At 48.5% G+C, this 16714-nt stretch overlaps 1 protein-coding gene and 1 long non-coding RNA gene across 2 annotated transcripts; one reads left to right on the plus strand and one right to left on the minus strand.

Moving 5' to 3' along the window:
• Positions 1-229: 229 nt before the first annotated feature.
• Positions 230-6713, minus strand: LOC130158190 (uncharacterized). Its single transcript, XR_008825199.1, has 4 exons — positions 6516-6713; positions 5406-5552; positions 4697-4921; positions 230-1656 (listed from the first exon to the last, which is right to left on the minus strand). It is a non-coding gene; the product is annotated as an uncharacterized LOC130158190 (long non-coding RNA).
• A 5520-nt stretch (positions 6714-12233) lies between these two features.
• Positions 12234-16169, plus strand: IL12A (interleukin 12A; the record flags this gene model as incomplete). The annotated part of the gene is made up of 5 exons (XM_056358850.1): positions 12234-12374; positions 13594-13701; positions 13825-13866; positions 13967-14153; positions 14926-16169. Coding segments are annotated over 5 exons (672 nt in total), but the record flags the coding sequence as incomplete, so codon positions are not given.
• Positions 16170-16714: the final 545 nt, after the last annotated feature.

Here is a 16714-nt window from a genome sequence, read left to right on the forward strand (position 1 = left end):
TCCCAGGAGTTGCTCCGGGGGGTTTCCAGTGGACAGTCCCTGTCCTGCAACCCTTTGGGCAGTGTCCCCTGACCAGGGAGCACGGCCTGCCCCAGGCAGGTGGCTTCTGCAGAAAGATGCTGGGCTGGTTTAGGCAGGAGAGCCCTCACCTGCAGACCAGGGATGATGTAAACTCTTGTTTTGCTTTTCTTTGAATCTATGCAGAGAAAAAATAATATATATATATATATTGGGGTGTTTGTTTCCCTGTAGCTCTTGGTTGGCTTAATGCTGTTGCCTGCACATGGGGAGACCTGCCAGGTTTTATATTTCTGCTCTGTAAAATGCATTTGCAGTGCTCTGAGGCCAGCATCATCCCCACAGGGCACAGAGTTGGTGCCTCCATCAGAAGTGGCTGTTCAGGTGTCAGCAAGGAGGTGCCTGCTGCTGGATTTAAAGCATGAACAGCAAAAGCCCCAAATAGAAAAGATTTGCTCTCAGCTTTAAAAAAAAAAAAAAAAAAAAAAAAAAAAAGCCCCCTGGTGCTCCTGGGGAACCCCATGCCCTCCACAGCCGCCCCCAGCATCATCCCCGGCATCATCCCTGCCAGGGTCCAGCTTGTGGGGCACCAGGGTGAGGCAGCCTGGTCAGGCTGGAGTTTCGTTCCCTTGCTAAGTGCCTTTAACTTGCTGAAGAGAACTAGTTATTCCGGTCACCTACCGCTGGTTTCCCCCCTGACATCCTTAGGGGGTTGGATTTTTTTAAGAAAAAAGCGTGTTTCTGGGTAACTGCATCTCCTTGGCTCTGTGTCCCATGTACTGAGGCGTCGTGCTGGTGTGTATGATGGCAATGCTGTGGAATTGATGGATTAAATGACATTTTTAAAAGAGAAAGGTGTTGCGTGGTTTCTGAGCTGCTGTTGCTGCTGCTGCACTGTCACAGGCAATATGTATTCTGCCACATCTTTCTGGGCATTGGTCCCACTTTCTGTCCCTTCTGTATCCTCCTGGGTGGGTTTTTGGTTCCTCCTCCCCTTGTCCTCACCAAACAAAAAACATCTGCCACAGGATGCCAAACTTCACGGTGTTCTGGAGGCTGCCTGCAGCTCACTCCGTGCAATAGGAAAAGCACATCACGAGGCTAGAAGTCACCAAAAACAGCCTGATGCAGTCAACAAAAACACCTTTCCACCCTGCACACGGACACAGGGCTATGGGGGTGGGGGTCCCACAAGCTCCCCACATCGCCCAGCCTGCTCCTCAGTATACCAGCCACACTTGGCTGTAGCTAATTCTCTATATCCATGGGGAATAGCTGCTCCTCACAGCATGGGATTTTTGGGAATCCCACCCTTGGCAATGATTTGGGGGTTTTGTTCTGACTTACCTCTTTTTTTTTTTTTTTTTTGTTTTTTTTTGGATGCTTTTCTTCCATGAATGGGGCATTTACCGGTTCCACTTGGGACTCCCAGTATCAGTACTGTAACCCTGGAGCCGAATTCCCCAAAGGAGACTCCAAGGGCTTTCAGTCAGAAAGTTGCTTTCACGGGGTGAGCTCAGCAAGGACAGTAATAAGTAGCTTCTGTTATGACAGCGGCCGCCTCTCCACCCTGGGAACTGGGATTCGGCATCCAGCCATTGGGTTCCTGAAGCAGCCTCCATGCTCAGTGCCCCTTGCCTGTAATTGGGAGGGGTTTACAAAAAAAAAAAAAAAAAAATGTTCATTTAGAGAAATCAGTCAAATGACTAAAAACCTGACAGAAAGCGCAGGGGTATGTTGGATGGGCTGCAGCAGGAAAATATCCACCAACGTTAGCTGCTGCCTGCGGTGATGCTGCCTCCAGAGACCAGCGGGCCCCCAGCAAATACATATATAATATATATCACAGGACGGGGGGGGGGGGGGGGGAAATGAAGGAAGGCTGCAGAGCTGTGATAAATGGCTGCAAAGAGATGTCATCCTCTCCAGCTGGCATTGCCAGCTGGGGCCAAGGGAGCATGGGGCAACACGTGCGTGAAATCTGTATAATGGTCCCTCTCCCTGCCCCGCACGGCACAATGAGCCCATCGCACCCAGCCTGCGGGCACGGCCCATCACCGGCGTCCAGGCGGGGTGCCGAAACCACAGGGTGCTGCCAGCTCACCACCCATGTCACCCACCGTGGTTCCTCGCCCAGCGGAAACTGGGCACAGCCATGCCTTACCGCCCACGGAGGCAAGGGCAGGCACAGAGCTTCGTGCAGCTTGGAAACAATTATGAAGCTTGTTTTTTTAGCAGTTGCACATTATTATTATTTATAATTAATATTATTATTACTACTACTATTATTACTATTTTGCTGCCTGAATAGCTAGGCAGTAAAGGACCTGCTCTACAGTGTGCCATGCCCTGTCCCCATCGTGCTCCCCTCCAACACCCCTTTCTTCAGCTACTCCTGGACATCAAGGAGAAATTCTGCTTGCTTTTCCTTGCCTGTCTCCAGCTGATCTCACAACATGATGTTTCTTAATTTTTTAAGTCTGTCTCTTGGTCCTAAACTTACCTGTACTTGAAAAGCATGAAATGATGCATTAAAAAAGAAATCATTCTGATGCCTGACATAATATCCCGCTGACATTAAATCAGCCCTTGGAAGTAGAGACATGCTTTTTGAGCCCGACGCTTCCTCTCAAACAAACCTTGCAGCTTGGCGGGGGGGTGTCTCCATTTATTTTTTTTTCTCCCTTTCTTTGCGAACCCACCCAGCAGCTCCCTGCTGCGGAGGAGCAGTGCTCGCTGTGCGTGGGGCACACTGCACACCATCCAGCTGGGCACTGCCACGGGCTGTGAGCATGTAAAACCGTGGCAGAGCATACACAGAGCCTTTTACTTTTCTTATTTCACCCTTCAAAGGAGAAGCACTAACAAACGAGGACCAGGTCACGCGCTGATTCAGACGAGAAGAGTTGGGGCAGTGGGACACGACCCTGTGCGTGCTGCCTGCAAGGTCCCTGCTCCCAGCCCCACCAAGGACAGTCCCCATTGCTTTGCACTGCTGCTAGGGAAGGCGATTAGCAACGAGGAGCTGGTTTTTTACCTCTTCAAAGCAAATCCATCCTTGCGCAGCCCCAAAGGAGGCTCTGCTTTGCAGAGGGCATCCCCAAGGAAACACCGTCGGGGGGGTGGGGGTGGGGGGGTGGGCTTACAGTTCGCACTGGCTTCCCTGCAGAAGCCTACGTCTGCTCCCGGGGAGTTTCTCTTCCTTCTTATTGTAAAGCAAAGTGAAACCCATGTGTGCGGAACCCTTCATCCTCCGCTTGTTGCCCCAGAGGTGACTGGGGACATCCTGCACTCTGGGCAGGGCCACCAGCAGCAAAGCTGGTTGCTTTGCCAGCGAGTACCAACTCTTGTGCTAAAGCAGCTTTCCTCAGTCACTCAGTAGAGTTAGACCTTCCCTCTCCACTTATATCAGCCACCAGCTCTTTCTCAGTGCTAAAATATTATATTTTAAAGTCTCTTCACTGTGGAGGGGAAAAAAGGATCGATGCGAAATAAATGATCCCAGTTCCCAGTGGTGCAAAAGGCTCTGACCCATCACAGCCTCTTCTAGTTCATAACTTGGTATTTGATGCCAGTTGGGATGCTGGCTCTATTGCTGATGGAGCAATGCCATGAAAGACTGGCAGCAGAGCCCGGCCACCACACTGAGCACTGCCGTAGCCACCTACGCCTTGGCTTCCTAACAACACCAGGTTTGGGGAAGAAACATGCCTTCAAAAGAAAAGTGAAATAGCTACGGCTATATGAAAAAAGGGAATTGCAGGGTTTTGCGTGCATCTCCTGAGCTAACAGCCCTCGGGCAGCGGCTTTTCCCAGGCAGCCAGTTCAGCACTCCTCTGCTGCCCGTCAGTGAAGTTGCTGGCAGAGCCGTGGGAGGAGAATTTACCCAGGTGTTGGCCTCAGCCCACCGTGGAGGCAGACCTGACACCCCCAGGCAGGCACGACTTCGGAAAACTCCCATTGGATACTCAGGGAGTTTTGCTGGAGTGACCAGTGCTCATGGCTGAAGGGGACTGACCTCCTCAAGGCACAAATAAGAGTTGGCAAGGGTTCCTGCAGCTCTAAAAATCACCCAGAAATCTGGTTTTGGAAGTAGGGAAGGGATCCACATCACTGTGTCGGACCACTCATCCTGCACGTTCCCACTGCCTTGGAACATGAGCTCTGGGGAGCAAAGGGACACCAGCCCCGTGTCCATGCACAAGTCAAGAGCCTGCAGCAGATGCGTTGGGTTGGGAGATGTGACTAGAGGCTGTGCAGTCGTATTTGGGCTGCCTTTGAGTTCAACATGACACCAGGAGCCTGCAGCTTAGCGCAGCCTGCTTGGAAATGGTTTGGGTCTCCTACAGAGCCCTTGCAGGGTCAGCAGCTGGGTGTAGCCATGTATATATAGATTCTTTATATATACACATTATACAGTTTCAAAGAGTTTAAATGTGATGTTTCTTCCATGCTCTAATCAAACCAAATCCAGAGGTTTCTCTTTTTTTGATTGTTTTAAAATTAAGTCAAGATTTGTTGCATCTAAATTAAAAATAATTTCAAAATTAAACCTGTTAAGTCTTTGTTCTGTGACCAATACCTTTTTTCCCCACTGGCCACTTGCAGTTAGCAGAGCCATCGCCACAGCCCACCTCACCCACAGCACAGACACAGACGCCAGACTCCGGACCCTCACCTTTCCTTTGCTGAAGCTGAAAGATGCAGCCAGATGGGAAATGAAGCGCTAACACACCACCGAGCCCCTCGTGCGTATCTAGTGGAAGTCAGCCGAAGAAAACCAGCACTCAGGCTTCCGTCACCCGGGCTGTGTCAGGAGCTCGCCCCTGCGCAGATGCTGATGCTCCAGGCGAAGGCAAGCCCTGTCCCCAACCTGGCCTGGTCCTCTCCTGGCTGTGCTGGCCTGCAGGATAGAGAGCAGCTTTGCCATCCCTCCCAGGAGAGGTGACTTCACACAGGAAAAAAACTGAGGTAATACAGATTTGTAACAATTCTCATTCAGAACAACCTGGAAGGCTGAATAAAAAAAAATATTTTTGTTTGAAACACAAGTCACGATTGCCCTGTGCGTTACTGTTATCATTCAGTAAGGTGTTTTTCTTGTGGCTTAGTCTAAGCTGGTGACAGTGGCTCTGCCACAAGCACAGAGCTGTGTCTGGTTCCTGCCAGCTGCCCCAGCCCACAGCAGGTGAAAGCCATGCCCGGAGAGATGCACATCGCAGCTGGCAGTGGTTAAACAACTGACGCAGACATTAAGAGCTTTACATGGCATTGTTAGGATCCAAACCTGTCCAATGCTTCCCAACCTTTTCACAGGGGTACGGCAAAGCCCCGCTTCCCCGCACGCTGGGAGAGCAGCTGCCCCACGCCCTGAGCCCCTGACTCACACGCTTCAGCAACCCTTCCCCTTTCGTTCTTGAGGATGAGGCAATCTGTAATCCAAAATCAGAGCAGCTGCTGCAGACAGCTTTAATGTTCTCATTTAAAAGCGGAAGGTTGCTCTGCCTGTGAGGCCGTCATCATCCCCATGGGTTCTGTCAATGGAGCAAGCAAGTTAGACCATGTACTTCTATAAAGTATTTTCAGGAATTACTGCTCACACGAGTATCATGTATCCTGAGAACCGACAAGCATGCATAAACTGGGTGCTCCCTCAACTAACTATGCAAAAAGCTTCTATTTTCCAGTACCTGTTACCAGCTGGGTCTGCCCTTACCTGCCCTGCTGGGAATTAACCTCCAGGAACAGCTAAATATCATTAATCTTTGACCTAATAAGGATAATACATACTCAACATATTTGTAGTACTGAAAATTGGAAGTCAAATGGCACTTACTCACACATATAAGCTGTACTTTACTCACACTCTACACATACGTGTAATCCTTACTCCTGCAAGCACATCGGCTGCTCCAGTCCCTCCTAGTGAGCACTGCAAGGTCCAGGCCATCCCTGCCCATCCCTCCAGCACACGCTGCCTGGGCCTGGCAGACAAAACACCACCCTGCGATGCCAGAAGGGCTGGTTTCACCCCTGAAGAGACATTATTTACTTCAAATAATTGCTTTAGGGGAAAGGACTGGTCCCTAGCCCACCTTTCCCACTAAGATCTAGGGGTTATAACCTCCTTTCAGTCAGGGCTTCATTTCACTAAGACTGATGTATTTATTTTTTTATGCTTATCAAGGAATAATAATTTAAAAAATTAAACGTGTCCCTCTAATAGAAATTATCTGCCAGGAGAGTGCCTGACCCGGAGGAGGAGCAACGTGGAGAGCCAGCAGTGGCTCCCTTTCACCCATACAGCATGTCACAGCGCGCTTTGACCTGTGCAAAATCCTGGGCACAGCATTCCCGGGGGAATGGGTGCTTGAATAACTCCTGCCAAATACATGCTCTTGGGACTGGAGCTCGGTTCCCTCTCTCACGAGGGAATGCTCTAACCGTGAGTCACACCAGCAGCTCTCCGGGTATCCCCAAGCACTCGAGACTCTGACCTTGCATCTCGGTAAGCCTTCTCAGGTTTGAGTCATCGGCTGGCTCAGCCCCAAGAGTGCGAACACTCTCCTCATCCTGCTGCTTCAGGATGGGGTGAAGGGTTGCATCCATCATTAATGTGATTCAGGCAATCATGCTGCATCAAAGAAACGCAAAAAAAAATCACACTGGTGCTTCTCCTGTTAACCAGTATCAACTCTCCTTTTTTTCCCCTCAAGTGCAAAACCACTGCCAGATGAAAAGACAAATACAAAACCAGCAAGAAACGAGCAAAACTGCAGCCGCCCCTCTGCCCCACCACAGCCGCCCTCCTGCCTGCCCATCAGGTCAGCCACAGCATCTGAACCTGCCAGAGCTTCTGCACAGGAGATAAAAGGGACAGAAGAACAAATTAAAAAAGCACCCAGTGATGAGAAACGTTGCAGCGGGTGAAAACAGAAAGCGAGAGTGAAAGAGGGACCATCAAAAGTGCTGGCAAGCCGGCAGCACTCCCCTCGGCGGGGGCCCACGCTCCCTCCCCACACACGAAACCACAGGCACCGCTACCACTGGTTGCATTACTCACCCGGGTGTTTTCGGTGCTGGGAGGGGCAGGGATGACAAGGGGACAAAGGAGGATCCCATGAGGGTCCTGAGGTCCCAGGGTGACAGGCAGGAGAGGGACCACTGCTCCGAGATCTGATGCAGGCACCTGGGGATGAATGTGGTGCCCCAGCCCATGGCACCCCCCTCTCCCTGCCCCGCTGTACCGCAGCATCGTCCAGCCCTGTCAAGGTCCTCACAGGAGCTTTTTCTTTCTGTTAATGTCATAAAACTTCAAAACAAAACCCACAGGGCTGAGGGAGAGTTTTCCCCACATCACCAACCCTGTTTCTGTGGGTGAGGGTTTCTAGAGCTTGCCCACATCTTTTGTTTTCTGTAAGGCATCATGAGCTAAGTACAGCAGCCCCTTGGAGTGACAGTGCTGAAACTGGTGTTAATGCTCCTTTAGCAGAGAGCTTTGCAGTTGACCTTCACTAAATGCAGCCACTTGACAACAGGGAAAAAAATCAGGTCCTACATCCAATTGAAAAAGCTGCTGAAAAAACATTGGGATAAAAAAAAAGTGTAACTCCTGGCTTATCTCAGGCATACATTGACTCAGAAAATACCTTCCTTCCCCCCACGTTCTAGGGTGCTCTTCAAACAATCCTCCCATTTCAGTGTGAGAAGTTACCTGCCCAAAGTGTAACCATCAGAATACCCGTGTGTTTTTCAGGGAGCCACAGCACCCATCCAGCCGTCACCCCAGTGCCATCCCTTTCCCGGAACAGGCTGTACACTGGCATGCAGATTCCAGCTTGGGAGTGGAGTCTGCAAATAACACCCACTAAACTGGGGGATGCCCGGTCCACCTGGCCACTGAAGGACCCCAGGCTGTACCTGCCTGGCACCAGAAAGCCAATGGCCAGAAAACCACAGTGAAGAGCAGAGATGCTGCAGTACAGGGCAGGACTGTGGGGAAAACTGCATGAACTCCAGTGATGGCTGTAAGAGAGAAGAGCCAAGAGATGCAGGTGATGACTGACACAGGATTTTATGGGTTCCAGCACCCTGACTGCCAGTGCAGAAAAGCCACTTCCACTCAGAAACAGCATTTAATTAGGTATCAACCAAATATCAGCATAAGCCCATACTTAGAGTTATGTATTTCAGGGGATTCTTCAATTAATAAGCACCAACAGTCAAAAAACCACCAGGAAAGCTTATTTCGAGTCTTTGCTTTCCCATTTTGTGGAGCCATTGGTTCCCAACATAGACCAGAAGCAATGCTTCTGTCAATGACAGCATTCTGGTGAGATATCTGACCCCAGATCTTCTGAAAAAAATTTCCAGGACCAAAAAAATTATCCTTGACCATATGTTCTGAGAGCAGTGAAGAGTACAAAAATTAGTTTTATTTACCGAAGCATCCAGAAATCTTATTCCACACAACATTTTGCAGTTCTTTTTATGTAGCAACTATCTACAATTAACTGTCAGCCTAGCTGGGATATAATCATACTGCAGCTTTAATTTCTATATGTATATAATTATTGCATAATTATATCTGTATAGAATTATAGTTACAAGGAATAGGATCTCCTACAATTAACCCATCTCTTCCCATTGAAGATGTGTTACAGGTTGCTACATGACCTTCGCTAAGGGTTTGGTATCTGGCCTGTTAATGCAGAAAATTCACCTAATTTTACACATTACAGGAGAAATAACATTACGCAACCAGAGACCCAGCTCAGAAACATCGCTAACCACCATTCCACCGCAGCACACGGCTGACGATGCAGCGGCCGGCGCATGCTGTCCGTGGCTCTTCACCCACAGCTTCCTCTGAAAGCAGGGTGGGCTTCATTTAGCTTGGACTTAGACAGCAATCATGGAGATAAAACTTAGCCTGCTGTTTGTAAGAGGGGAGAGAAGGCAAGCCAAGACCGAAACACGAGGTTAGCACCACAGCGTCTCGTGTCAGCACACGTTTCCAGGAACCTCCCATTTTTTTAGAACAGTGTGGCTGGAGAAGATCCCATTTCTCATTACTTGCCTATGTCCTCAAAACTAAACTGAACTGAGGGGCTTGGGGGGCTGGGTTTTTTCTAATTGGGTTTCTTTATTATTATTGTTTTTCCTTTCTTTTTCAAATAGGATTTTTAACTATTGTTTTGATTGAGTGCAGCATAGCCAAGAACAGAGTTTCACCTAATTCTGACTGCAATACAGTCAAAATACAGTTTTATAGCAAGATCCACAATGGTTCTTGTTTTTCTCTGGAGGTTAATTTCAGCCAGAGCAGTTTATAGTTGAAATAAACCCAGTGGAATTACATTTTCTCATGTAGAATCATACATCTTCTAACATTTTAAATAGATTCTGGTATGCAATTACTGCACTGTATCTCTAAATGCGCACATGATATACCCCTATCTTTGTTGTTTTAATAACAAATGTATCGCTCTACCTTTATAATCCTTTGTTTGCCTGATGAGATGGGAACCCGAGATCAAGCCACCATATGCAATAAAAAGGGCATGGATTTTTGAGTTTCAAAAGAACTTGCTTTCCGGTTTTGGATGCTGCTGACATAGAAAATATTATTACATCTAATTATGTCTAACTCCCCAAAATAACATTACTGTGAGATGTCAAGCTGTATATAAGCACTAAGGACCATCAAAGCCCAGCCCGTAGATCTTTCTGCCGAGGCAGAAAGACCTTCATGCCTGGGACCAGGGCAACCAGGGGCCTACAACACCAGCCCTGATGCTGAGAGGCATTGCTTCCCTCTCCTCCGGGCTGGCCGCGAGACCACACTTGCCCCGAGCAAAGCAGACAGGCCCAGAGCTGCTCCGAGAGCAGACCATGGGCAGCAGTTATCGAGATGCTTCATTCAGACTCCAGACTGGTCAAATATAGGATGCTTTGAGGTGAAGGAGGCAGACAGATGGATGAGGCTAGGAATGAAAAACCATATAAGTCTACCCAAAATAAACATATCAGTAAGACTTTATTACCTCGTGGCTAGGACCCAGCAGTTAGTATCTTATACATCACTTTGAGAAAACCTCAATAGAAAGTGCCCTACACTGGAGTGCACTTGCCTTCAGTCCACGGCCAAAACACAAGTGCGGTCAAGCAGAGAATACAGATACAGTATAAATGGGGTGAAAGGAGCAGAGACTGGCCAAGCTCAGCTCGCCACCCATCCAAACCAGCACAACCACTGTGTTAACACCATGCCCAGCACCTGTCCTAGGGACTCTCACCACAGTACCTGTGGGATTGCTGCTCCGCTGGGATTTGGGTCTGCAGCGTGTGATCACAAGTGCTGGAGCCTCGGTGGGTCTCTGGATGTATCACCTCTGATCCTGCAACACGTGTACACGGGTCTTCAGCAGCCCGGCATGGCAAGGGCTTGGGTTTCAGATGCTATCAGGAAAATAAACAAATGGTGACAATGGTATCATTGGAGCATGGTTCTTTATAGATAATAGAGAAAAACCTTCCTATTTGTAACACAGCAGATATAGCAACATTCAATTATTTCTTCTTCTACCAGGAAAAAAAATCCCTCATCAGTATTAGGATATGTTCCATTTTATCAGTGAATTAAACCCACCCTGTGTTTCAGGAATACATTACAAACAGTTGGGCTGAGGAAGCACTCACCAAGATAGGATTTCTACTTTGGAAACACCTGTGCCACAACAGGACATTCCTTGTAAACTTGCAAATTCCTTGCAAAAAATTGCAAATACCAGCAGCACACATTGGACACCGTCTAGCCCCAGTGTTTCCCACCACATAGCTGCCTCAGCTCACAAAGGAATCCCTCTGGGAGCTGGCACTCAGCAGCAGGAAGGAAAGCCCTCTCTCCTGGCCCATGAGACCATTGAGGAGAGGCACCTCCACGCACAGCTTCCCCTGAGATAATTGTTCTGTACACAATGCCCATTCAATAGCAGCCTCATTCAGAGACCTCTGAAGGTACCTGAGCTAAATATTCCTCTTTTTGGACAGAGAACTCAAACTGATAGCCCAGTACGTGGCCTAAGTGCAGTGCAGGAATGCCCTGAACAAGAAGCTGTGTGTCGGTGCCCCACCAGAAGAGAAACCTCATGCCCTGCTGCTGAGGGCAACGCTATGACTGAATGCTGGGCAAAGAAACCTGGAAAGCCAAAGTGATGCCTTTTCAAGAACACACATGCAAGTATATCCCAAAGGTCTCTTTCACTTCTGTGTCAGAGAAAAAAAGTCTCCTACACAAGATTAAAACCACAGCCCACAGCCTAATGACTAGCACAGAAGTGGAAAACACACAGTGAAATTGGAAAATTATGCGATGCTGGTATTCTAGCAAAGTCAGTCTCTCAACACACCGCAACCTTCTTATGGGAAACAAGCGTCAATTAAAACAAAAAGAATCTGAAAATGCAATATAAAACTCTTGATCTATCCCACTCCTTTCCAAGTTGATAGCAAAGCTCCCATTGAGTTCACAGCAGGCCTGATGGATGGATGTTTCCTACAGGCTTTTAGCCAGGCTAAGAATGGCCATGCGTTATATGAAGTAGCACTGGAATATTTGGTGATGTATATCAGCAAAAAGCAAGGTTCCAGGCAGGTTTTCATGAATATTCACTAATGACATCTCATCGGGATAGTTTTAAATAGTAAAGAATGGACTGAGGAAAGCTTATCTACGTGTCATACACACACTTTAAGTCATTCTCATTGTTCCACAGGCTCGCTGCATGCTGTGTGCACAATGACCAGCCCTCCGCACAGCTCCCCCAGCCTCCGATGCGCCACGCAGCATCCCTCCTGCGGCATCCCCCGCCGGGCGCGGGCAGCCAGCAGGAGCAGGGGCCGCGCCCCCAGCCTCCCCCCAACACACACACCCAACCCCCCCGCGGGGCCGGGATTCCCGGGATGAGCGAGGGCTGCCCCCGGCCCGGCTGCCAGCCTCACCGAGCCGCTGCTGGAAAGGAAAGCCAGGAGGGGGGAACTCCCGCCCGCCGCCCCTATAAGATGCTGCGCGGCCCCGGCAGCGCTCCCGTGGCAGCGGCATGGCACGGCGCGGGGACCTCAGCAGCGCGGGCAGCGCGGGCAGCAGCGGGCAGGCAGCGCCGCGTAGCGCCGCGGCCCGGGGCTGCAGGCAGCGGGCAGGGCCCTGGGTGCTGCTGCCCGCGCTCTGCCTGGCACTGGCCCTGCCGCCCCCCGCCCGGGCGCTGCCGGCCCCCGGCCGCCCCCGCCTCGCCGAGGGGCTGAGCCGCTCCCTGGAGCTGCTGGCGGCTGTCAACGCCTCCCTCCACCGGCTGAAGGTCTGACAGGGGCCGGCGGGACACGGGCTGGGCGGGCTGGGCAGGCAGCGAGGGGGAGGTCGTGGTACCCAGGCGGGCGGTGATGGGTTGGCGATGACACCCAGGTGGGCGGTGATGCGGCAGCGGTGGTACCCAAGCAGGCAGTGATGCGGCAGCAGTGGTACCCAAGCGGTACCCAAGTGGGCAGTGATGCGGCAGTGGTGGCACCCAGGCAGGCAGCGATGAGGCAGTGGTGGCACCCAGGCAGGCGGTGATGTTACCCAGATGGGCAGTGATGTGGCGTGGTCATACCCAGGCTGGCAGTGATAGTACCCAGCTGGGCAGTGATGGGTTGCTGAGGATACCTGGGAGGATGGATGTTCTCTGTTGATTCACTTTAAAAATCTATAACTGGCTGTTGCTTTCATGCCTCCCTTGATCAGCCCTTTAAAATGGGCATTTGCTCAGGTCTCTTTCTCAGCCCTGATTCACCTCAGCCCCACAGAAACACACACACCATTAGCAGTGCCAGAAACACATCAACAGCTGATTTGAATGCTCTCTGTTTTGGACATGCTCTTTCTCTAAGGCCCCTGCAAAGCTGGCTCAGGAAACACTTGCTCCTGACCTTGTCTTTATATTTGCATGTTGCTGGTGTCATTGGTTTGGTGCAGTAGCATCTTCCCATGCTAAAGCCCACTGGCAGTAGTGCCAAGGGGATTTTTTTGGCTAAAATTCCCTGCTATTGTTGCAAGCTTCATCTCAGAAAACTGCAAAAAACCCCACCACTAAATAGGTGTGCTGTTCCACACTTACGGTGGGTCAGCAGGCACTGTTAAAGGTCTATGTGGATGGTATTTGCTGTTTTTCACTTTCTAAGAGATAGTTTACATTTGAAACTGTAGCAACATAAAGTTCTCAATAGATTTGGTGCCTGAGAGAATAATCTAAATTAACAGAGGCAGTACAACTTGCAACAACATATAAACCAAACTGTGAAAAGTCTGCGCTTATTCCCATTAAACACAACCACCACAGCATTGCAGTCTCTTGGTCTATTTGCTATCTTTCATATTTAACTGCAGTCTTCACACAGCCTCATTCCTAGAATTCAGCTAAGCACAGAGAGCCATGATGCATCACAAAGAATTGTGTGTATTTACACACGCACATATATATATATGTATACAGTACCGTGAAGCTGAGTCAGTGACACATTTTTATTCCCTTCTTAACACAGGAGCTCGGCACCCTGGGATTTGAATGTAACCTTGAAGAGGTTGATCTTGAAGATATCACTAAGAATCGAATCAATACAATAAAAGCTTGCACATCTGAGGATCCAGGGGTAAAAAAAAAATAATAATTTAAAATTATATAAAGTTTCAGCATCATATTTCCATAGAACAGCTAGCTGTATAATTCACACTTCCACAAAATCACCATGTCTCATTTCTTCTTTAATTTGCAGACTGGAAACTGTCCAACACTGGAAAGATCTACTTTTGATACGGTAAATTGCAAGTTTCCCCAAAGAACCCCTTCTTTTGCTTGTACGTGTAAAGCATTTAACAACAGATTCCCACATTTCCTAATAATTCTGACTTGTGCAGAGTAAATGCCTGTGGGGAATCTATGAGGACCTGAATGCCTACAGGGCAGAGCTGAAGAGCTTCAATGATCAAAAGGTGATGGAAACCATTGATGAAATGATGAAAGTAAGTGTTTCTGTCTGTCTCCTTCCTTTCTGCTATTTCAGTCTTAAACCAGAGTTTGCTCCATTCTACAGTCAGTCAAATAGTGATATTTCTTTAATCTGTTAATTTAAAAAATGGTCTGTTACTGTTTTTCCTAGAAGGGACTGGATTTTTTATGAACTGTGTGTCGCACCATGTTTTTGCCTTGCTGGTATGGCCAATGCATCAGGACTCGGGCGCGTGGCTCCTGAGCAGCCCTCCTTCCTTCGCTCTGCTCCACTCTCACAAGGAGATGGGCTACAGGCTCTTCTGCCAGCTCCTCGGGGAACTCAAAAATAGAGTAAAAGATAACGGGGACATCGCTCTATTTCTCTTCCAAATACCAAATAACAGTACTCCCAGTACACTGAATACGACATAGGATGTACTGAACTTTGATAAATATTATTAGTGAGTAGAGGGAACAGATGTTAAAAGCTGTTTAACAAAAGCTAATTAAAAAAAAAAAAGTTAATTGTCTTTGTATTGACACAGTATCTCCCAATAGCCTGGGGATTCTGAGCCTGGTCTAAAGGGTCACTGGACAAAGCCGGCCATAGGCTTAGTATTAAAAAAGCACCTTTATTCCTGGGCAGAAAGAGCCTCTGTGCACAAATGGACATTTTTGTCTTGAGGAAAGTACAGCCGTGCATCCTAAGGCTATTAATTATATCATTAAATATTTCAAACTTTATCCTAAGCCTATTAATTGTTTCATTAAAATTTCAGATTTTTCTTTTATGAGAATACATTCCTATTTCTAAATCTTGTCATTTATCACTCAGGGGGTGAAAAACCTAAAGAGTTTTTTTTTGTTTTAGCCACTTTCTGGTGAGTTTTTAACACCCCTACCTCTTCCCAGGCCCTGAAGGGCAGCAGCAGGAGCATGCTGCAGCCGGCGGCAGGCGCGGGGCTGGCCTCCTTCAAGGAGCGGATGAAGCTCTGCAGCATCCTTCACGCCTTCCGGATCCGCGCCTTCACCATCACCAGGACGATGAACTACCTGACCTCCCTGGAGAGCTTGCTGTGAGCGCCCAGCACTCCGCGTGTCGGGGGACCTGAGGGTGCCTTGGAGAAAAAACAGTGTCAATACCCTGCGAGGTGTTGGGGGCTTTTAAAGAATCTAGCACATAATATTTCACAGCATTTCTTATAAATCATGTTTTAGCAAGCTCTTATAAGTGCCTTTTAAGCTATCATATTAAACTTCTAGATTTCTAGAAAATAAGCTACACTGTAGTACCAAAATGTTCTTAAACCATCACTCAACAGTAATTTGTCTTAACTATTCTATTTATTTAGCTGTAATTTTTAGAAATTGAAACATGCTTATAGAAATCTATTTATGATTATATTCCTTATTTATTCTATTTATTACCTAGTAAAACTATAGTTTGCATAAAAATGGTGGTGTCTTTTCTTTTTTTCTTCCTTGAGCTATAACATGAATACTTCTAAAATATTTTGAATATTGCTGGCATGTAAAGGTATACCTTGGTAACTTTTAGCACTGGTATCATATTTTAAAATCCTATTTCTGTCTTCTTACTTACATCAGTTTCTCATGGGTTTTCCCTCAGACTGGGCACCCAAAGCAACCCGTGGGCTTTCATCCTCATTTACTGTGATTTTCCAACCGGTTACATGGGAGGAGCCCTGGCCCCACCAAAAATCAATGGCTAAATTGCTTGTTTCAGGGAGGCAAGGATTTATCCATGGAGGCCAGGAGGGATGCAGGAGGATGACCTTCCCCCATTCCTGCCCACGGTACATGAGCCAGCCCAGGTGAAGTCCCCCCTCCAGCAGCCAAGCAGCAGCTTTGGCCACGTCCCAGCCAGCTCCCACACTGCCTCTGCTGCCCCTCATCTCTTGGTTTTCAGCTCTTTCCCCTTGCTTGGTTTCTCCAAGCTCTGCCCTCCCAACTCCTTGGGGACCCCCAAGCAGCACCCTTTGATGCTGAAGGATTGGTGGGATCCTCAGTTCTTCTAGATGCTGAGGGGGCCACTGCCACCCTCCATCCCCTCCCCTCTTCCCCAAGCACTGGCATTACCCACCCACCACACCAGCCCTTAAAATGCAATCTTACAAACTCCCCCCGCCTGGACTAGAGCCGTGGTCCCTACTCCCACAGACCACCCCCAACACAGACCAAGTTGTAAGGTAAGAGCAACCTCACACTTCAGTGCTGTGATGCACCTGTAACGTCCAAATCCCTTCTGCCTGCGAGAACTGGACAAAGCCAAACTGAAGACCGCAGAAATACAACATACTCTTTTCTTTTTTTTTTTTTAACAGCTTCTTGATTTTGATTTAAAGAAGCTGAAGGTTGAAGACCTTCTCTCTTTTGACCATCTGCTACGCAACCCGGTTACCCTCATCATTACTAATCAGCACCTTTTTTCCAGCTTTGATCGATTTCTGCTTTTGACCAGAGGGTCCTATTAGATCTTTGAGTTTTACCTGGTATCTTAAAGATCCCCCTGATGGCAATTTCCCTTGGCTTCTCCCAGAGAAAAGAGCCCAGGGCTGCTGTGCTGGGGATGGACAGCCCCACACAAGCATCCCTGCCTTCCACAGCTTTTTTTCCCCCCTAAATGCCTCACTGGAAGAAGAGCCCACAAAGTC

Source organism: Falco biarmicus, chromosome 13 (genome assembly GCF_023638135.1).
Source record: "Falco biarmicus isolate bFalBia1 chromosome 13, bFalBia1.pri, whole genome shotgun sequence".
Taxonomy (NCBI): Eukaryota; Metazoa; Chordata; class Aves; order Falconiformes; family Falconidae; genus Falco; species Falco biarmicus.